The following is a 21,766-nucleotide window of genomic DNA, read 5'->3' on the forward strand; positions in this document are numbered from 1 at the left end:
GCCTCCTCTTCTTGCCAGGTCATCTGCCCAAGATGCCTGCCCAGCCACCCCTGCAGGAAGTGCACCCGCTCTGAGACATGGTGGGTCTGCTGCCCCCCAGTCCTGGCTGGCTGTGCAGCTGTGACACAAGGCTCAAGCCTGAGGACCCACCTAGGCAGCATGGGCAACAGGCTTGGTGGCACCTACCTTCTATGGCAGCCACAGTCTGCTCCCTGTGGCGCTGCTCCTGGGCCGGCAGCACAGCGCTCTGCATGTACAGCTCCCCACCACCAGGAGTGGAGCCAAGCCGGTTCACCAGCTGCAGGATGGACAGAAACCACTCAGGACCCCTATCCTCAAGGGACATAGCTGTCTCTCGACCACTCTGGCGGTCTTTAGTTTTAGGTCCCCACTGAGACTGTGTCCCTCAAAGGGGACAGGGCTCCCAGCCAGGGCCTCGCCCAGGCATCTTGCACTGTGCAGATGGCTGCTGGCTGTGTGTGGCTCTGAGCCCCTGAAGTGCAGAGCTGGCTGGGTCTCCCTGCTTCCTGGAACTTGCATGTGGGGCCCACATGCAGGAGGCTGGCCTCTAGACAAGAGCCAGAGACTGGAGCCTGGGGCTCTCGGAGGCCCTGTAACGGGCACACACCTGCTCAATGTCACGGTGTGCCAGGACAGGCCCTGAAGACCAGAGGCTCAGACTGGGCCTTGCCTTCAGGAGCCCCAGCCTTGGGCCTCTGGACAATGAATAGGGACAGGGCAGCTCTTCCTTCTGTAGGGTCCCACCTATGTGACACCAGGCAAAGGTGGAAACTAACACTACTTTTTACATAAATGGATGAAAATTGAGGTCAGCACTGGGTTCCCTAGAAAGGCAAAAACCAAAGGGCTTCTTTGAGAGGGTGGGAACAATGGCAGGTGGCAGGGCTCAGCCTCGTGTGGAAGAGGAGCAAGGCCAGACATGGTGTGGTGGGTTGGGGATGATGGGTTACAGTGGCCTGGTGTCTCCGGGCCTGTGCCAAGGGCCCAGGCCCTTCCCTTGTCAAGCCCCAGTGGACAGCTGGCCATGAGGCTCCTTGCCCACCCATCTTACCTCGCATTCATAGTGTCCCAGGTCATCCTTGCCAGCTGCTCTGACCACAAGCACCAGCAGGCCGCTGCGGGGCTCACTTAGCATCTGGTACTTGTTGCCCGTGGTCAGCAGGGCCCCATCTTTGTACCACCTAGAACCCGTCACAAGAGTCCATGAGGCAGGGTGTGACATTTCCTGTGCTGCAGAGCCGCTGCCCTGGCCCAGATGCTATAGTCCTTGGTGAACCCACCCTCTGGATGCCCACATCCAGCTTGGCCATGCTATCTTGTGGCAGAGGCCCCATGCCCAGTGGGTCTCAGCCCCACAATGCCCTCTCTTCAGTGATCAGACAGTCACTGTGCCCAGCCCCGTACAGCTGCACAACCCTTGTGTTGCAGACAGGAGCCTGAAGCCCCTTCCCTGGTGCCCCACCATGTGCTGGCCCACCTGATCTGAGGGTGTGGGGCACCTTTGATGGTGCAGGTGAGCTGGGCATCCTCTCCCTCCACAAAGGGTGAGGCCCGGACCTTGTTCACAAACCATGGCAGGACTGCAGGGTGGAGAGACACAAAGAGCCACTCTGATGGAGCTGGGGGTGTCCGAGCCCCCACATTCTTCCTGAGCCCTAAGTGAGCCCATGACCACATAGGGCTTCCACCCTCCCATGCCTGCCTGCCTGCCCTTCTCTCCCACCCACACCCAGTCCCTCATCACAGTGAGCAGAGGGATGGAGGGCCCTTCCACCCATCCACCAGAGCCACATGGTGGGCTTGGTCAGGGTGTCTCCCTGCCCCACGGGCCTCCAGGCTCACCTTGCACCAGGATCTTTCCCAGGGTGCTGGCACTGCCAGCGGCGCTGGTCGCAAAGCACATATACTGGCCAGAGTCGACCCCAGTCAGGTTGTCCAGGATGAGGGTGCAGGAACCATCTGGGTCTTCGATGAGGATGTGGTGAGGGTCCACTTCCACTGGCTTCCCATCTAGAAAGGAGGAGTGAGGGCTGTTGTCAGGCAGGGACCTTGTAAGCCTGCCCAGATGGATGAGAGGCTGGGGCTGGTCTGTACCTCTCTGGGTCTGTCTCTGTTTCTCTCTCTTTCTCTCTCTACCCTCTCTACACAGAGGGTGTGGCCCAGACCTCTGTCTCTGTGTCTCTATGTCCACCTTGGACATTAGCTAGAGGCAGGGCCAAATGAAGAGACCTGAACCTGACAGAAGACATCCACATGGACAGCTAAGTCCATGGTCACCCCACCGCCCCAGTGTGACTCCCTGCGGACCTCCCATGTGCTGATCACGCCCAGCTCCCTGGCTATGGGCCCATCCTCACTCAATCCCACCAAGCCTACAGCTACATACATAATCCACTGCCTAACACCCCTTCCCTCCCACCCATACCTCGTCCCTCATCACAGCATGCAGAGGGATGGAGGGCCCTTCTACCCATCCAATCTGCAGGGGGCTTCGAGAAGGAACTCAAATTTCCATGGCTGTGCTGGACACAGGCACCAGGCCACCCAGTTGTGGACAGGGACCTCTGGGTGCCATGGTGATGATGTCTGCATCTGAACTCTGGCCTGAAACTGCACGTGACTCTGAGTTCACATAGTGGACCCTTAACACCAGCCTTCTGCTCAGGGGGAGCCAGGCATCCTGCTGGTCTTCCTGAGGCCACTAGTGCAATGTGCCCTTGTTGACCCAGGGGCTGCTGCAAGTGGCATGGCCATTTGGTTTGACAGTTAACCAGCTAAGCTGGGACAGCTCCACGCAAACACCTGGCAGTAAAGCATGGATGCCACACCCCAACTTTCCAGCCTTTGCGTGGCTGGCAGAGGAAGTACCAGGCCTTGCTATAGCACAGAGGCAGCCAAGGTAATGAGAAGATGAATCGCAACTTGATATCCTTGTATGGCCATCAGAAATGGTCAAAGAGAGCTGGCTACTAGAGTGGTCACCACCAGCTCTATCTACTTGCTGCCCCCATGGGCCCAGGTTGTAGGCACATACATAGGTCGTGCAAGCCCAGCAGCTCCGGATGGGTGGCTCTGAATGGGGTGCCCTGGGAGCGCTCCCCTCCTGAGAGGTGGGGCCCCAGCAGAAGTGAATTCAGTCACTGAGGGCACTGACTGGAAGGGATGGGTGCTGGTCTCCAGAGGTCAGCAAGCTGCTATAAAACCAGCCTGGTCCTGATCCCCTGTCTTCCTGTCACTGCAACTGCTCCTTCCCCCTGGCAAGACTCCTAAGAAGTCATGAGGCCACCAAGGGGAACCCCACCAGATGGCACCATGCCCTTTGGACTTTCAATCTGAAAACAATCTCTTCACTTTATAAGTAACCCAGACTCAGGTGTCTTGTTGGCACATCAGGAAATGGACACATCGCACGTTCCTGAGACAGACCGTTTCACAGCTAGAGCCCTTGATGAGTGAAGCGTCCCCTGGGTCTGGGACTTATCCCCTGCCAGACATGGCTGTCAGATACCACTTTTGAAAATCAGCTCTCAGCATGCAGTGGGGCTTTGGAGGAAACCAGATGCCCAACCCAGTGAGGCCTTGTGATCTTCCACTCAGGGATAGGCCAATTGGACTCCCTGAGGAACAAGAGATAAGGGCTGCCCAGCATTCATCAAAAGGAAGAGGAGCTTCGTGAATGAGTGGATGTCCCCCAAGGGCAGGGTGGGCTCTGCTCTCCACTCCACTCCCTGATGCAAGGCAGCTGACTCCATGAGAATCTGGATCCAAGGGTCTCCACTCATGGGCTTGGGTTCGCATGGTCTAGCTAAACTGAAGCCCACTGACACGGCAGCTCGCTAGCCTCATCACCCAGGAAAGGAAGCTGGACTCATTGTTTTGGGGGCTGGCCAGAGCTCTTGGCACTCCTGGGCCCTCTCTGCCTGGCTGCCCTTCCTCGCTAGCTTTCTGGGGTCCCTCCCATCTCTCTGGCTTGCCGCCCCTTCACTTATGTTCCTCACCTCTCTGACTCTGTGAATCCCAGATCCCAAGCCTTGAAGCCTGCCTTATCTCTTCACACTCATTCCACATTCAAACTGACCTCAGTCTCTCTCTCTCTCTCTCTCTCTCTCTCTCTCTCTCTCTCTCTCTCTCTCTGGCACCAGGGGTTGAACCCAAGGGCCTTAATCACATCCCAGCCCTTTCTACATTTTATTTAGAGACAGGGTCTTACTAAGTTGCTTAGGGCCTTGCTAGGTTTCTGAGGCTGCTTTGAACTTGCATCCTCCTGTCTCAGTCTCCTGAGCTGCTGGGAATGTTTTGAGGGCTGTGCACTAGACCTGACCCATAGTTTCAGACACACTATATGCCAAGGACCTGCCTGCCATCTCTCACCTCCAGCCAGACATCTCTCCTAAGCTCTAGATTTATTCTCAAGCTATCCCCTCCATAACCACCTGGAGCCCAATGGGTACCTGGATTCTTCAAAATCTCACAAATCTGGGTTTCTTTCCTCCCTGCCCAGCTCAGAATGTACCAGCCTGCCTCCCTGTGGGTCTGCCCCACCTCTGTGAATAGGACCAGTGGCCTCTGGTGTCCACAACCCCTGTGCTGCTCCCTGGATGCCATCTCTCTTCCACACACCCCATGCAACCCATCAGCAAATCTGGCTGGCTCTGCCTTCAAAATGCATCCAGGATGCAACCATGGCCACCACCAACATGATGCCATGTCCCTAAGCAGGCCCTTGGCACTACAGCCAAGGTGACAGATGACAGATCTGAACCATGCCCCGTGCTGCTCACAAGACCATGGGGTTTCCATGTAGTCAATGCTCCATGCTGCCCAAAGGAATCATGTTGATCCCTGGCACCAGCAAGGTGCCTTGGGACCCGAGAACAGTCTGCCAGGGAAGAGCCTCGGATTTTCTGGAACCTTGGGCCACAACAGATGGGCTAGCCTAGGGGTTTGTGGCTCAGGACCAGACTGGACACTCTATTTTACAATGGCATTCATGGAGGAGGCTCTGGCCCATGCTAGCCTCTATACCAACTAGGAGATTCCTGGTGGGTGACCCGGGCCACGCTGGCATCTATGCCAATGAGGAGATTCTTAGTAGGTGACCTGGACCACACTGGCATCTATGCCAACAATGAAATTCCTGGGGGGATTCTCAGGCCATTCTGAGAATAGGTGACCCAGGCCATGCCAGTGTCTATGCCAACGACGAGATTCCTAGAAGGTGACCCAGGCCATGCTGTGTCTACACCAATGAACAGATTCCTGGAGGATGCTCCAGGCCACGAAGGCTTCTATGCCAATGATGAGATTCCTGGTGGGTGACCAGGGCAATGCTGGCATCTCTACCAATAATGAGATTCCTGATGGATGCTCTAGGCCAAGCCAGCACTACGCCAACAAGATTCCTAGTAGGTGACCCAGGCCATGCTGGCATCTACGCCAATGACAAAATACCTGTGGGTGACCTGGGCCATGCTGGTGTCTTCACCTTTGACGAGATTCCCAGTGGATGACTAGGGCCATGCTGGTGTCTATGGCAGTAACGAGATTCCTGGGCCACACTGGCATCTACACCAATGAGGAGATTCCTGATAGATGACCCAGGCCATACTGGCGTCTACACTAACAATGAGCTTCCTAGTGGAGCTCCATGCTGTCTTCTATGCTAACGTGAGATTCATAGTGAGCTTCAGGCCATTAATCTTGACTTCAGGAGGACTAGAGCCTGAGGTCAGCCACATGAGTGGTCAGCCATGCAGGTCTGACAGAGTTCCAGTGACAAATGCTGACGTCAAGTCTCATTAAGCCTCCTGGTTGGCATAGGTCTGTTTGTGTTCTCAGGTGTCACTGGGAGGAGAAGGTGCTCTTCCTCACTGCACTGGGAGCGGGAGGCTGGGAGCTCATAAGTGGTGACACTGGACCCTCCCGAAGTGCTCTTCTTTTTTCTCAGGGGCTGCAGTCTTGTCTTTATGCTGAAGTAAACCCTAACCCTGAGCATAATAGCTCTGAACTCCAAGACCTTCTGGTGAATCACTGAACCTGAAGGCAACCTTGGGGACCAGTGAACTGGACGTCAGAAGTGAGAGTGGTCTCGGGACCCCAAGCCTATGGAGGTGCAGGAAGTGAGGATGGTCTCGGGACCCCAAGCCTGTGGCAGTGTCAAGTGAGACGGGCCTGGGAGACACCTGACTTCCCTTGACCTTGGCAGCTCCCATCCGTGAGCCACGTAAGGCCTGTGCTCTGTGACCCTGAAGGCGCAGTGTGATCAGCACCCTTCCTGGCCCATTAAGTTTACAGGCCTCTCCTGCACCCAGGTGCCTGCCTGTGGCCCCCTCTGTGGTCCTGGTGCTCTCTCGGCTGCCCTCAGGCATGTCTGTCTCGGCCCTGTGCTGACTCCTCACCCTGCTCATTCCCTTGGGTGGCCATGGCACCACCTGACTTACCTGTTCACTGTCCATCCCCAGGATGTTTGCCCTTGAACAGGCCTGGACTGTCTCTTGTTCCCCATGCCCAGCCCACTGACCAGACCCCATGCTGTCCTCAGCCCCCGTGCAGCCCACCCCTGTTAGGGGTTCCTGTGAAGGGTCAGTCTGTAGGCCCTAGCAGGTACCCTTGTACCAGCTGACAGTAGGCTTGGGTGTGCCAGTCACGCGGCAAGCCAGCTTTACAGTTTCCCCCAGCTCAGCCGTGCAGTCAGCCAGTTCCTCTTCAAATTCCAGAGGACCTGAGGACACATGTGGGGGTCTGAGGACTTTGAGGGTGGGATGTCAGGCCTATGTCCCCTGGGTGCACCCTGGCAAATTGCCCCCAACAACAGCAGTGGCCTCACATCCAAGGGCCTGGTTACTGACTAAGCTGGGTGTGGCTGCACGAGGCAGGGACAGACCAGGGTACAAGACCATCACACCCAAACATGACCTGGTCAGATACTCCAAGTCTGGAGCTATGCCATGTCCCCACTACATCCCTTGTGTCCCAGGGTCAGCTCAACACCTGCTATGGGGCTCCCTGGGAGGCCAAAGCCATTGGTCCCTCAGCTAGATCTGACGAAGGGGAGAACCAAGCCACCAGTGCAGAAAGCAACCCATGCCCACGTGCCCGGCCTGGGTGCAGCCCGCTGGGCATCTAAGTGATGTTCAGGTCCCCACACCAGCACAGCACCAGGGACACTCACGCCACACAGGCAGGGCCAGGCGCTGCTGGATGCTGCTGATCTCCTTCACCCAGGAGTGCTTGATGATGACTGTGCACGCCTGCAGCAGGTACTTGCGCACAGAGTCCTCCCGCTCATGCCACACCTCGAAGGCAAGGTCGTCCCCTTCCACCTGGTCGTTCAGGTCGATGCTGCTTAGCTGTTGAGGGGTGCAACATTAGTGGGAGGACAGAGCTAAGCATCCCTAGACAGACAGGGTCCAGTAGGGCTATGCCCAGGTCATCCCAGAACAATGGCAAGTTCTGCTCCAGTGGCCACCCTGGAGCCCAGGAACAGGGAAACCTCCACTGGCCTGCATGACACCCCCAGCCCCTGGCACCACAGACCTTCATCATATTCCAGAACACATAGCTGAAGGTGTCGGTGTGCGATTTCGTCGGGGCTTGCAGATCATCAGGTGGTTCCGAAACAGGAAGACATGGCGATTGTGGCCCTTCCAAGGCATTCGGGCTCCTGGTGCGCCCTCCCACACAATGAAGTGGCCCTGGGGTGTGAGTAGATGTGGTTGGACTGTGGTTGCCTGGACCCATCCCTGGGCGCAGACCCCAGGGTCATCTATGAGCCCAGCACCCACAAAAGCCACACCCCACCACATGGCAGCAGACACAAGTCCCCCCACCTGGCGGACGGGCTCCCCCAGGGCCTCCAGGGTGCCGGGGTAGTTCTCCATGAGGGACACGTGCAGCTTGTTCTCAGCACGCTGGGGCAGCGCTGACACGACTGCGTAGGCCTGCTCCAAAAGGGCGCAGTTCTGCTGGTTCCGCGCCTTGTTGTGGATCAGCTCCTGAGGCGGACCAAGGGTCAGGACCCAGACCGCTTCAGCCCCAAGGCCTGGCCTGGACATTCAGGGCTGGGGCAGGACAGGGCTTCCCACCTTGAGCAGAGCCTGGTACTTCTGCACCCGCTCCACCGGCTGCTCCAGGTAGTGCTGCAGTGGGGGTGGCAGTGGCTGCGAGGGGTCCCCAGCAGACAGCATCTCCTCAGTGCATTTCTGTAGGCACCACAGGGCAGGTTTCAGGCAAGAAAGCACAGCTCCAGTTAGGGCATCCTGACAGTAGAGGACATCCCAGGGGCACTCTCACACCTGGCCCTGAACCTGGACAATGGCTGTATTACCATCTAGCCGGACGCATGCACAGAACTTGGGCAGTGAAGTGGCCAGCCCAGGAGCACAGAGCTACAGGGCTCAAGGGTCCCTGGGGACTGTGGAGAAAGAGATCAGGGAATATGAACTAAGGCCATGAGCACAGGACAAGGGCTAAGCCACAGGGGACTTTCAGGTCAGTGAGTTTTCTGGTGGGAGTCAAGGCCAGCACTAGGCCTGGGAGTAGCCAGGGAGGGGTACCGTGGCCAACGCCATGGAGCCAGGCATGGGCACCTTGTAGAACTCCTGGACGGGCGTGCTGACAACCATGGACTCTGCCTGTACACGGCCCACCAGGAACTCCAGGTACTTCTCAAAGGCTTCCTGGTTCTTGATGAAGCACATGGCCACATCATCATCTGTGTCACAGCGATGCAGGTCCTGCAAGAAGCTGCCACAGAGAGGGACAGGGTCAGGGACAGGGTCAGGCACAGCTCACAGCCCAGTCCTGGGCCCTGTCCTTGAGAGGCTATGGTTCTTGCCCAGGAGTGGGTTCTGGGTCTGTGAGACTGAGTATACTAAGCTGGGTGTGCAGACATGTGGGCACGTACAGAAGTGCATGGGTATGTACACTTGCCCACGAGTGTGCAGATGTGTAGTATGTGAGCATGTATATGTGGGTACATGCATGTACATGTGCACATGTGTGGGTGCATGTGTGTATGCATGTGGCTGTGCATGTATACACAAGTGTGCAGATATGACCATGCATGTGTGGCATGTGTGTATAATATGTGTGCATGTGTTTGCCTGAATGTGTCTGTGGATGTGCGCATGGCACACACATGCACTCAAATTCTTGTGTGAGTGTGCAAGAGTACATGTGCATGGAGATCAGCATGCATGTGAGTGCACATATCTATGTGTATCCAGCATGTATGTACATTTTTGTACAGGATTCACATATGTATGTGTGCACACATGTACACTATGTGCACACACATATCAAGCACATGTCCATGCACATTTGAGGCTGGGTGCGTGAGCATATGTGGTGTGCACATGGGACTTCCCATGTGCCCGTGTACATTCATGTGCATGCACATGGGCCTGTGTGAGTGCTCATGGGTGGCAGGTATTCTTCAGCCTTCAACCCATATGGCGAGCGTCTGTCACTGGGGCATCACACAAGTGGGATGTGCCCATGGGTAAATCGAGTTCCTACCCCAGCTGCTGAGTGTCACCCTCCACGAGGCCTGACCCACAGCTGTGCGTGCACCTCACATGTATGTGTGTGGCCTTGCCTACCTGCTGTGGAAGCGACTGATGTCCTGTACATTGCGAAAAATGACTGCCTTCTGGCTGGCCACGGCTGCTGGTGCTGTATGTAGTGGCTTTGGAGGAACTGAAGCTCACCCACGAAGGTCTGCTCTGAGCTCAGCAGTTCCTGGATGACAGAGCTGGTGGAAGAGTGGCATCAGGGAGTGCCCAGCAGCTGTCCTGCTCCCACTGTCCCTAGTCTCCACATGGGGACTAGGGACACATGGAGAGCTTGCTCCCTTGCACTGCAGTTAAATGGGGTTCCTGTGATCAGGAGCCTGTCACCCAGTTTCAGAAAGTGGGTAGGTGGTGGAGCAAGGGCACCACCTCTTCCCCAGGAAGCCCTCCCGAATGAGGCTCTGGGAGGGCACAGCTGCAGAAACCAGGGGCAGGACCGTGACCTAAGGAGGCTCACACAGCTTCAGCAAGCACAGGTCCCCCATGAAGAAGCATGGCAGAACGCCAGCTGGCCCTTGAGGCCCAGCAGCCAGCTGTGGCTCCACTCTCAACCCTCCCCAACACATACCTCAGCCTGGTCTTGTACTCATCCTCGGACATGGCCTCGGGGAATTCGGGGGCCTCACTGGGCCCCCACTCAGGAGACAGCTATTGAGAAACAGGAGTTTGTTCCAGGGCACCAGTTTGTTCCACCTCCTCTGTGGCCACCGGGCTCCTGTCCCTTACTTCCAGGGTTCTCTGGCGAAGGGCCAGGATCCCAGGGCCTTGGCACCCTCCCCCAGCTCCGGACTACCATACCTTGAGCCTCTTGTCCAGGTAGGCTGGTGACACACAGCCTTGCCTGGAGGGGCTGGACTTGGTGGGCTTGGTGCGCACAAGCCAGTGCAGTGGGTGGGCTGAGTCCAAGACCTCCACATACTGGCCTTCCCGCAGTGTGATGGCGTCCTGCTCGGCCCCCAGGGGTAGGTAGTTGGCCGTGGCCACATAGATATCAAAGATCTGATAAAGAGAAATGGGCCTAAGTCTTGGGGCCAGAGGGGTGAGGCCTGCCAAGGCCTCCCATTGCCCCCCACCTCTGAGGAGGGATAGGTTCTCCCAACCCCCTAAAACCCCCAAGAGCACAGAGGGGAGGGTGCTGAGTCCAGGGGTTGAAGAGGTACCCAGTCCAGGGCCACAGGGCAGGAGCCCCCAGGGTCACTCTGCACAGATGGCAGTGAGAGGGCTGGCTCCTGCCAATGTGGATGGGCGCCTAGACTGTGGTTGCTCACAGCACCTTGCTGCCCACTGCCCCCTGCAACCCAAGAGGTGGTGGGCTCTGGAGGCAAAGGTGCACTCTCCAAAGATGGCAGTGAGAGTGACATCAGAGGTAGTGCTCTGCAGGAACCCACGTGCAGAGACCCTGCCCTCTGCTCTAACCTCTGGTGTCCCTTGGTGTCTCTGGGGGTGATGCCCCTCCCTTGGTAGCACCAGGCCCTTGCAGCCCCCCATTGTCTCTTCAGCAAGTCAGGCCCCAAGCCCTGTTCCTAAGGGTCCCAGCCCACCCACCTCTCCTTGGGAGTCCCCATCCTCTGACTCTGAGGATGACTCCTGGACGCTGGAGGAGGGCCGTGACTGGCCATGCCGGGGGGAGGTGGACGGAGTCTTGGACTCCTCATCACTGTCACCTCCAGGCACCTGCAGCTTGGCTGGGCGAACACAAGAGTTGTGATGTCCCTGGAAGGCTGTCCCCCTACTGCCTACCACCCAGCCAGTCTCCAGGGCTCCCAGGCACAGAGTCCTAGCTAGGCCCCATGCGAGGACACAGGGTCCCAGCCTCCCCTGTGGTTGGGGAGGTCCCATCCTGGCCCCCTCACCCTGTGTGATCTTGGCCGACACCATCTCAGTGATCTGGGAGGTGAGTTTCTGTAGGAATTCCTCTGTACCCACCTCAGTGAGGGACAGGTGGCTATGGGCCTCCTCAGCCACCAGGGCCTCCCCTGGGGGAACAAACACAACACTGTGGGGTCATGCTTCCCCCAAAAGTTCACTGCAATTCTCCTAGGGGCTGATGGTGAGCAGGAGACCAGGCCCTGGCAGGGAGACCATGAGGTGGTGCCAGCAGGAAGAGACCAGTGAGGTCAGCAGGATGCAGAGCCTGTGACCAGGGATGAGAATGAAGGGAGCGGGTCTGGACAGAAGAGGCAGCAAGTGGCCAGAGAATGGCAAGCACAGCTAAGGGGCAGCAGGTGGCAGGCAGGGCTGCAGGCAGATGGTGAGGGAGCTGAGGACAGGGCTGGGCAGGGTCCAGCCTGGCATCAGGCTTGAGGCAGGGTTGGGGCTGTGGGGGCCGAGGTGACTTTGTGGCTCTTCTTAACATAGCCCACTGGGCATGGGCCCCCTGACCACAGAGGTCAGAAATAGCTCTGACTCCAACCAGAGCTGGGAGCTGGCCATGAGAGCGCAGGAACCTAGAGCCCAGGCTGCTCAGGTCCAAAGGGCGGCCTCCCCTGCACCCAACCCGGGCATACCTTTCCTCTGCCCAGCAAGGCCGGTGAGACCAGCAGACTCTGACATCTGTGCTGAGATGGCTTGGGTGGTCCTGAGGGGAGGAGGGGTGTCCTGCAAGCCCAGCTTGGACCCCACCACTCTGCTCCCCATAGAGGGGGGCCTAGGGGCCAGGACACCACAATCAGTGGCTCCACACCAGAAGGGGCCCATAAAAACTTCATTTGATAGTGTGGAGAAGCTGCACAGGGAAGGGGGTGGCCACCCACAGGGCTACACCACCCTAGCCCACTGGGTAAGTCAGTCAGGGCACCCACTCACCCCTGTAGGAAGGTAGAAATGAGAGCCTCCTTCATCTTCTCCTGCTCCTCCTCCTTGGGCACTGTCCAGAGATCCAGGGGAGCTGTCAGGACCAGTCCTGTACTCCGATACCTTGAGTCCTGGGCTGGGACCCCTACCCAGGACATCTAGACCACCCTGGGGGCCCTGCCTGCACTGTCCCTAAGAAACCCTGGCAAGGGTCTGTGCCTAAGCGCCCACCTCCCTGTCCACTCTCAGCACTTGGTCACCCATGGGGTTGGGGGACAGGCCTGCCCTCCAAGCACCATCGCTCAGAGGGGCTGAACAGAGGGCTCTGGGCAGGGCCTGCAGGCCATCTGTGCACCATGCAGGCAGGGCTGAGGTTCCAGGCCAAACTGGCCTGCACCACTGGGCCCAGACTGCTCTTGGGCTCTGCAGGAGAAGCATCACAGGTGGGTGAAGGCCATACATCCCAAGCTGGTCCCTCACCACACCCAGGCTCCCTACTCACTGCCTGAGACATGCAGGCTGGCAGAGCAGAGGGCCTGGCCAGCGGCCTTGGTGGCAATGCACGTGTAGGTGCCCTGGTGTTGCCGGCCCACATCTAGCAGGTCCAGGCTGTGCTGCTGAGCAGAGCTGGCCATAGTGTAGCCTGGGGTGTTTGGGCCAATCCACAGCACGCCTCTCTCGGCCTCCTCCTTGAGCCAGTGGGGCCTGTGGTGGGGGCCTGGCATCCTGTGGGCAGGAGAGGGCTCAGTGGGTACAGAGCCCCACTGGCTATGGGCCTCCAGAAGAGGGTGCTTGGCAAGAGTGATATGAGGGGTGGAGCAGGAGGCCACGCAGGGTGGCATGGGTGGACTGTGGGAGGGTGGCATGGGGACTCTGGGGGGGTGATCTTTCTCCGGGGAGTGAGGATGCCCACCTTCTACCTTCACCGAGAATGTGATGCTGGAGCCCCTCTTCACTTTCTTGGGGGTGAACCTCTCCAGGATGCGGGGTGGCACCAATTGCTCACACACATCTGGGAGAGCAAGGACAGCCATGGAGACACCCGGCACCCCTCCTTCAGCTCCCACGTCCTGATGTCCTTGTTCTGGGAACCCCAGGTAGTTCTCTGCGACCTGTGCCTGTGGCCCCAGAGAGCCCTCTTCCTGCACCTCCACCGCTACCAGGCCCAGGGCTGGTCCACTCTGGCCTCACGCCCACAATCCACCCAGCCTCTGTCTGCCCACAGGGCCATCTCACCTGATGCTGACTTCTCTTCTGGTTCATCAGGACCTGAAAAGTGCAGAGGGAGTCAGATGTGCAGCATGCACAGATTCCCTTGCTTCCCTACATGTGGGAAGGTCCTGGTCCTACTGCCCAGTGGGGGGACCTGGGCATGGCCCCACCCATGGTCAAAGGTCCATTACCCTGCCTGAAACTTTGGCCGGGAGGCCAAAGAACTCACACTCCAGTGTACATCCGTGTGACATCCCCACCCTCCCTGTGCCCACTGGGAATCTGGGGCCCCGCCTAGAACCACATGGGCACTGGGAGATGGCAGCTGGGGCTGCACCCTGAGAGGCAGGAGGAGGACCCAGCAACAGTCTCTCCGCAGGACCAGTATGGATCAAACTAGGAGTCAGCTCTCAGTGCTCAGAACGTTTGGGAAAATAAAGACACAGGAGTTTTCTTGTCAGAGCTGCCACTGGGGCTTTGTGCAGGTCTGCTGGGCCCAGTGTTCGTCCGCTTCCCCCAAGAGCCTGCTCATCACTCAGGGCGTCCAAGCCCCACTGGGCACCCGCTCCTGTGGGGCAATTCTGCCATCTGTGCCACTGTGCATAGGGCAATGGGCTGGGCCCCGGCCTGATGGGGCCTGGCATGCAGTACATGTGGCACTGCTCACTCCTTCAGGGCACACACCTCGGACCAGCAGATGGGCAGATGAGTAGGCAGCACCAACAGCATTGCTGATATAGGCTGCATACTGGCCCACGTCCTCCCGGGTGACAGAGACGATCTCCAGGGTGTGCAGTGTCTTCTTGTCAGCCATGCGAATGTGGGCAGATGTAGACAGGGGCTGGCCATCTTTGAACCAGTACAATCTGGGGACTGGGTAGCCTACCCCATGGAGGAGAGTGGTCAGCACACGACCATTCTCAATGGGCACTATACTCTTTCGATGGGAGACAAAGGCCCAGAAAAGAGGTTGCTCAGAGGCCAGCGAGCCTCTGGTGTGGGGGTGGGGTGGCAGCCTCTTGTTGCCCAGCAGCAGGCACACATGACCTCCTGACCTCCACTGGTCAGGCCCTTCCCACGTGTGACCAATGGGAGACAGCTCCTGGCCTCCCTCCAGCTACGGTGCCCACTCCCTAGCACCTCACCTTTCACTTTGAGATGAAATTTGGCCAGGCGTGTACCAGGGGCCACCTGGAGGTCCCTCAGCTCCTCCACCACCTGGGGCAGCTGCCCCTCATCTGATTCGGTTCCCTCTTGCTCCCGGCTGGCAAAAAAGACAAATAAGGGGGTAGCCATAAAGTGGAGCAGGCTGAGGGTCCAGGCAGGAGGGCCCACGGGGTGAAGGTCAGAGGCAGATAGGTTTGAGGTTCCCTGTATCCTGAGTGGAGGAGCAGAGGGACAGAAACGGACAGGGTCTGACTGAAAGCTGCAGGCTTGGGAAAGTCAATCTAAGCCACCCAGTCCAGATCACCACTTCCCGGGAGGCCCTGGGCTGCTGTCTGTGTGGCCCCACCTAGACAGGTATCCCTGGGCACTGAAGTAGGATGAGGTCTCCGTGGCGTCTGTGGCAGTGTCGTAGTCTGTGCTGGTCACTGGGGAGGAAAAGTGAGTGGAGGAGGCTCAGGACTTTGGGATTTCAGGGGGACGCGCCCTCCTGGGCCTGCCCACCCCTGCTCGTTCTTCCACACCAATAACTAACTGCAAGCCTCTTAGGCCCAGCACAAAATGTCATATGACCTGAGTCTCCAGAAACAGCAGACAGGGACAGTGGCAGAACCTTCTGGTTCCATCCCACCAGGGCATGAGAGGTTGGAGACACAAGCCTCAAAACCAAGAGAAAGAGACTTGAATTTCTGGCCAAGAAGGGGCAACAAGCTGGACTTCCACCACTGTGGGCCAAGCAAGAGTCCCCAGAGTGCCCATGCTGAGACGCTACCCCAGCAGGATGGTTGGGAGGTGGGGCTCTGGGCCTGGGGCCAGTGGGAGCTGAATGGCAGCTGCACCTTAGCCAAGGACCCGAGACCCCTGGCCCTTCTTGCCACGTTCTCAGTGACATTCAGGTAAAATTGGGGGACTTTACAAGATTTCTTAGACAATAAAATGGAAGAAAATAGTCTTTTACAAATGGTGTTAAGAAAGAGTGAACTTGGAGCCTTACCTCAAACTCACAAATTCCCTCCAAGGGAACCAAAGACCTCAACTTCAAAGCTACCACCAAGTTTCCAGAAGAAAGCACACATGTGGGTCTTTATGACTCACATCAGGCAGCACTTGCATACGTGTGGCAAAGCCCAAGCAGGCAAGAAAGAGCAGAGACCCTAGCCTTCATCAGGCCAGACACAGTGCCCCCAAAACATGGCCAAGAAAGGGAAAGACCGAGGACATGCCCCTGATGCAGCCCGGAATCAGAAACACGTGAAGAGCTCTTTCAGCTCTGGAAGGAGACCAGCCATCAGTGCCCACCATGCCACAGCTCCAAGCATGCCTGTATGCAGGGGAGCCTTCACCACGACCCCACACACACCAGCAGCAGTTCTGTGGCCAGGCCACCTGCCAGCTGCATGTCCTCTAGCCCAGCTCAGCTCTGACCCTGTTTGCCTGGGGACAGGCAAGACAACCTGCTTCAGAGGCTAGTCAGAAGCCCAGGCTCCTCGCTGGGGTGGACCCAGTGGATATAAATCAGGACCCATGGTCTCCCTGGGGCAGGATTAACCTGCCAGGGCAGCTCACAGAAGCCAACCAAGGGTCCTGTTGCCTAGGCTGAAGGTGTTTTAAGGACACTTCAGGAGCAGCCAGATGTGAGATCATGTCGGGCAAGCTTTGGTGGGCACAGCCCCTGCCAGCACCTCTGTTTCCATCAGGCCGAAGTTCCCTGAGGCCCACAGCCTGGGCACCCTACTCCAGCTGTGTCACACGCCATCCCCAGTGGATGGGGTGGGGCCCTTTCCAGGCTTCCTGTCAAAGCTTGGTCTTCCTGGCCAGCCTGCCCACCAAGGCTACAGGGACCCTGTAATTAATTGGTGTCTATTTGCTAATTAATTAGACACCAGTGCTACAAGTTCAAGTATGGGGGTCAGGGGTCAGGGCGTGCTGTGAGGGTGGCTCTGCAGTGCCTGGGCTGGGGGCAGTTGCTTGGAGGGTAGAGGGGCCCGCTAGATCCCTGCCTGCTTCAGCCCAGGTTCCCCACCCCTTCTCTTGTGCCACAATGGGGTGGGGGCTGGAGCTCTCCTCCAGGAGAGGCAGGCACTACAGATCCGGTGTCTGCTGGACCCAGTCCTGGAGAGAGCCATCACCCTCTAGCATGTTTTGCCTGCCTTGGCTTGACTGTTCTCGTGACTGCTGGGCCAGCTGAGGGCAAAGCAGGGAGACAGTGGTTGGATGGAAGGAAGAACTTCCCAGTTACCAGGGGGCCCTGTTGCCTGTTGCCCTGGAGTGTACTCAGAGCCTCACTGACCACATGTATGGGCTGTGCAGCCTGGGAATCCCTCCTCATGTCCCCCTTTCCACCTCTTCCCAGGGCCCCCAACCATGCAGGTGACCATTGAGGATGTGCAGGTCCAGGTGAGTGGTACGGCACAGTTTGAGGCTGTCATTGAGGGGCACCCACAGCCCACTGTGACATGGTACAAGGTAAGAGCTGGCCCAAGGAGGCAGGGTGGGACCCTCAGAGGCCGGAGGCACCTGTGTGTGCATGTGTGTACGAAAACCGCACCACACAATCCTAGCTGTGTGGCCCCTCCTGCAATCCCCAAGCCCATCATGGCTGGGCATGGGGCTAGACCTGGGGCCGACACACAGCAGGTGCCAGGGAAGGGCAGGTGGGCCTGATGCTGGGATGGGCTGATGGCGTCCTGGCCTGCTGGTGTTTCAGGACGGTGTCCAAATGGAGGACAGTGCCTGGCTGAGCCAGCAGAAGGATGGCACCACTCACTGCCTGCTACTGAAGGATGTGGCTCAGCAAGATGCAGGCGTCTACACCTGTCTCGCACACAATGCTGCTGGCCAGGTGCTCTGCAAGGCGGAACTGCTGGTCCATGGGGGTAAGCCGCACAGCCTCCCAGGCCCAGGGCCGCTCGGTCTCCACATGGCATCCCCAGTCCCCACAGGGACCCCAGCTCAAGGTTCCCATGGGCCACAGACCCAGGCCCAGGGAACAGCTTGCCAGCTCCACAGTACTGGGGACGAGGGCCAGGGCAGTGCCTTTGCCGTCCTAACTACCTTCTGTGCTGACCACAGGAGACAGTGAGCCAGATTCAGAAGAGCAGAGCCATTGAAGGAAGCTGCACTCCTTCTACGAGGTCAAGGAGGAGATTGGCAGGTACACTCCAGCCCTTCTGGCCCCGGGGATGCCCAGGACCTGTGGCACAGCGTCACCATCCTGATCCCCCTCCCTCCTCCCCAGAGGCGTGTTTGGCTTTGTAAAAAGGGTACAGCACAAAGGAAATAAGGTATTCTGTGCTGCCAAGTTCATCCCCCTGCGGAGCAGAACTCGGGCCCAGGTGTACCAGGAGCGAGATATCCTGGCCACGGTCAGCCACCCGCTGGTCACTGGGCTGCTGGACCAGTTTGAGACCCGGAAGACCCTCATCCTCATTTTGGAACTGTATCCTTTCTTCTCCTGACCCCTTGGGGTTTGAGGAGGGGTACAGTGGCCACCAGGCTGGGGATTGGAGGAGCATATGCTCCCTGGGCCTGGCAGGTTGTGATGGCCTCAGCCCACCTTCCTGTGGCCAATGCTGTGTGACAAGCAGCCCTGTTCCTGACACTCCTGATGGTATTGGGCAGGGGGTTCTTTCTCTCTGAGGGTTGTCCATGGGGGTCACCAGGCAGGGTCAGTGGTTGAGCTGCTCCTGAGGGTCCAGATGTCCTCGGTGGAGATGGCCAGGGGTCTCCTCCCATGGGTGACCTCTCAGATGTCAGGCGAGGTGTATCCTACACAGGTTACTCCATGTCTTTGCCCACTGCCCATAGGTCCCTGACTGGGGTCTCAGTGTGGAGGGCCTTGTGGCTGGATCTGCTCCTGTGTTCTTGTCTCTCCCCTGAGGAGGGATTTGTGCAGACAGGCCAGGTGCCCCCACCCTACCACTGCCCTGTGGCCTCAGTCCCTAGGCAGCCCCCCTCATCTGGGCTGGATGCTGTCTGGGGTTCCAGGGGCCCATGGCACCTCCCCTCAACCTGAGCACCAGTACCCCACCCTTGAGACCGCAGGAACCCTGTCCTGGCCACCTCCTGGTGGGTTCCAGCCTCAGCTGCTTTCCTTGACCAGGCCCTAGGTGCTCATCAGAGGAGCTGCTGGATCGCCTCTTCAAGAAGAGAGTGGTGACAGAAGCCGAGGTTACCCTGCACCTGCCTGCCACTGGCCTGAGCTGCATGCGGGTCCCAGCCCCACCCAGACACAGCTGCCCCAAATGTGGCCCAGGCCCCGCCTCTCTGGATCCCAGGCCCCCGTGGCTACCCAGGCTCTGTGCCCAGCTGCACTGCCTGGCTTCCTGAACACCTTGCTTGTTCCTGGGGATTTCTCTGGCTTTGGCACTTAGGGCTCAGGGTGCCACCTACCCTTTGGCACTTAGGGCTCAGGGTGCTACCTCTCCTCAACCCCTTTGGGCTTGTCCCAGGTGCTAGATTGGGGCACTCAAGCAGGATGAGTCAAGGTGGAGGGCCGCGGCCCCTCCCTGAGCACAGCATTTGCCACAGGTCAAGGTCTACCTCCAGCAGCTGGTGGAGGGACTGCACTATCTGCACAGCCACGGGGTCCTCCACCTGGACATAAAGATTCTGTCCCTTGGGCCCCTCCAGAACCTGGGTGGGAGAGGGGAGCCCTGGGCCTACAGGATAGGAAGGGACAGGCCTACCGTGTCCAGTTTCCTTGACAGGACTTGCTATCCTGCAGGGACTGGATGCACTGCTAATTGGCAGCTCATCCGTGGGCTCTGTCTGATCTACAGAACTTCTAGTTTCCCCCTCACCCCCCTCTCCCATTGTGGCTTAGCTTCTACAGATCAGAGAAAATATTTGACCTTGGATTTTTAATCCTAATTTTCAACTCTGTAGAAGAATTTGGCTCCAAACCTTTCCAATCAAAAGGGTGATTATCTCCTCCATGGGACACAGTCTCCCCTTTAGATACAGCTGACTTATGGAACCAGACCAGAAATACCTGTCACTTTCACAAATGGAGGGGGAGAATGGCTCTACCACTGCCTCTGGGTCCAAACCCATCACTTTGGATCCACTTTTAAGAAATCTAATATCCAGTATGCTAATGAATTATTTTCTCAATTAATTCCACTAATTAGTCATCTATTCTTGCTCTGCCAGAATCCCTATCTTTTTACCATCTAATCATTCATTGCCAACAAGCCACATATTCTACCTCCCTAGAGGGATGCATTTACACTGGGTAAATAAATGGTTAGGGTAATCTCATGCTGCCTGTTCCAGCTTCCCAGATCCAGTTCACAGTACCAAACATCAATATTAACCATCAAGGGAAAATATGCTTCTTTAAATAATCAGGAGAGAATCTCCTACTCTATCTGGAAATTTCTCTGTTCTGCTAGTTCAGTATTGGCAGTCAACAGACAATGGCACTCATTACTACTACAATACTAAAAGGCATTTTCCCTATAGCTAAACCATCATCTCTGACACCCAAATAATCAGAATTTTTTAGCAGAATTTAGTGTCCTTGCCTCACCCCCCAACAGCATCTTCTGCTCATTTTTCGCCCAATACTGAGGTTTTATCTGAGTTCCATGGTGATGCCAAGACAGGTAAAGATATTCTTTAAATCTTCCACCTACTCCCTTCTTTTCTGAAACTTACACATAATCAATGTTTTTACTTATTTTGAAAACTCTCATGCACCAGGTATAGTGATAATAGCTTTAAAAAGCATTTACCTACTTCCACCCTTAAATCTTTATGGGTTGGGGTTTGTACCCCCATTTTACAGAGAAGAAAAGCTGAGGCTCGGTCACCTGCCCAAGGTCATCCCGGGCAGGGGCTGGGATCCAGGTTTGACCTGGATGTCCTCTGTCCTCCGCTTGCTGGGTTCTCACAGTGCGTGCGGGAGGGGTGCGCTCCTCGGGGCTGTCTTCCTTGGACGACGAGCCTCTGAGAAGAACCAGTCCCCTTCCCTGTCTTCACCACGCTCCCGCCACTTCCACCTGGCAACGGTTCCCGGAGACCCTACTCACAGTCTCTCCTCTGGGGCCAATTCAAACTTCCCCTCGGTCCCCAAAGCAGGCACCAGCTGGCTGACACGAGGAGCCTCCTCCTCCCCGCCCGCAAGGCTGGGAGCCAGCGAGTGGAAGAAAGGAGGGCGCGGATACCCCGCTTCCCCGGGCTCGGACTCGGGGGCCAGAGGCGGTACGACGCTGCGGGGGAGTGGGCAGCGCGGGCGGGCCAGGGGTCGGCGGGACCCGGGGACCGGGGAACCGGAGACCCGGCGCGGGAGCGCGGCTCGGGCGGGCAGGGGGCTCCGGCGCCGGGGGAGGATGCGCGGGCGGCGGGGCGCTGCCGCCGGCGCCAGGTCAGTGCGCTGAATGCCGGGAGCCGCGCGGGGGGGGGGGGGGGGGGGAGGGGTCCGCGGCGCGGGGGGCGGGGGGGGGGGGGAAGGGGTCCGCGGGGCGGCGGGCGGGAAGGTGCGGCGGCCTCAGGCGCGCCGGCCCGGGTCGGGGTCGGGTCCCGGGAGGCCCCCTCCTACCTTTGTCGGGCGCCACGTAGACGGAGTAGAGCAGCGAGGACGAGAGCGAGAAGAAGAGCGCGGCGAGCGGCGAGCAGCGCGGCAGCCACAGCAGCCCCCGGCGGGCGCACATGCTGCAGCCGGGCGGCCGCTTGAGGGCCAGGCCTGCTCCTGCCGCTCCCGTGCGCCGCCGCCTGGGCCTCGGCCGCCGCCTCCCGAGCCTCGCGGGCCGCCACCGCCGCCTCGCCAATCCCAGCCGACAGCCGCGGCGGGCCGGGCCACATGAAGTGGGCGGGGCCGCGCGGCCCGGAGCCAGCGCAGCGACGGGGGCGGAGCGGGCAGTCGCACAGGGGCGGAGGGGCGGGACCAGCGCCGCCCGGCACCATCGCAAAAGACCCGCGCTCGCTCGCCACCCGACCCCAGTCGTCCCCGCGGCTGAGCAGCGGCTTTAGGAAGCTGTTAGAGGTACAGTAGTGAAGGA

General features: G+C 58.3%; 1 protein-coding gene across 1 annotated transcript; it reads right to left on the reverse strand.

Moving 5' to 3' along the window:
* Positions 1 to 56: 56 nt before the first annotated feature.
* LOC144370528 (obscurin-like) lies at positions 57 to 17,091 on the reverse strand. The gene is made up of 20 exons (XM_078031334.1): positions 17,049 to 17,091; positions 15,112 to 15,190; positions 14,744 to 14,862; positions 13,623 to 13,655; positions 12,399 to 12,459; positions 12,101 to 12,171; positions 11,447 to 11,569; positions 11,139 to 11,278; positions 10,392 to 10,592; positions 10,162 to 10,241; positions 9,620 to 9,775; positions 8,577 to 8,766; positions 8,106 to 8,222; positions 7,817 to 8,015; positions 7,558 to 7,715; positions 7,193 to 7,370; positions 6,629 to 6,742; positions 1,864 to 2,031; positions 1,073 to 1,202; positions 57 to 298 (listed from the first exon to the last, which is right to left on the reverse strand). The coding sequence occupies exons 1-19, from the start codon at positions 17,089 to 17,091 to the stop codon at positions 1,177 to 1,179; spliced, it is 2,256 nt and encodes a 751-aa protein (XP_077887460.1). The 3' UTR covers positions 57 to 298; positions 1,073 to 1,176.
* Positions 17,092 to 21,766: the final 4,675 nt, after the last annotated feature.

Source organism: Ictidomys tridecemlineatus, chromosome 14 (assembly GCF_052094955.1).
Source record: "Ictidomys tridecemlineatus isolate mIctTri1 chromosome 14, mIctTri1.hap1, whole genome shotgun sequence".
Lineage (NCBI taxonomy): Eukaryota > Metazoa > Chordata > Mammalia > Rodentia > Sciuridae > Ictidomys > Ictidomys tridecemlineatus.

Excerpts from the sequence above, each read along its gene's own strand:
- LOC144370528 (XM_078031334.1), bottom strand. The coding sequence starts at position 17,091 with ATGAGGAGGGATTCCCAGGCTGCACAGCCCATACATGTGGTCA. Across the intron at positions 15,191-17,048 it reads ACAGCCCATACATGTGGTCA|TGACCAGCACAGACTACGAC; the intron begins GTGAGGCTCTGA and ends TTTCCTCCCCAG. Across the intron at positions 10,593-11,138 it reads ATGGGGACTCCCAAGGAGAG|ATCTTTGATATCTATGTGGC; the intron begins GTGGGTGGGCTG and ends TCTCTTTATCAG.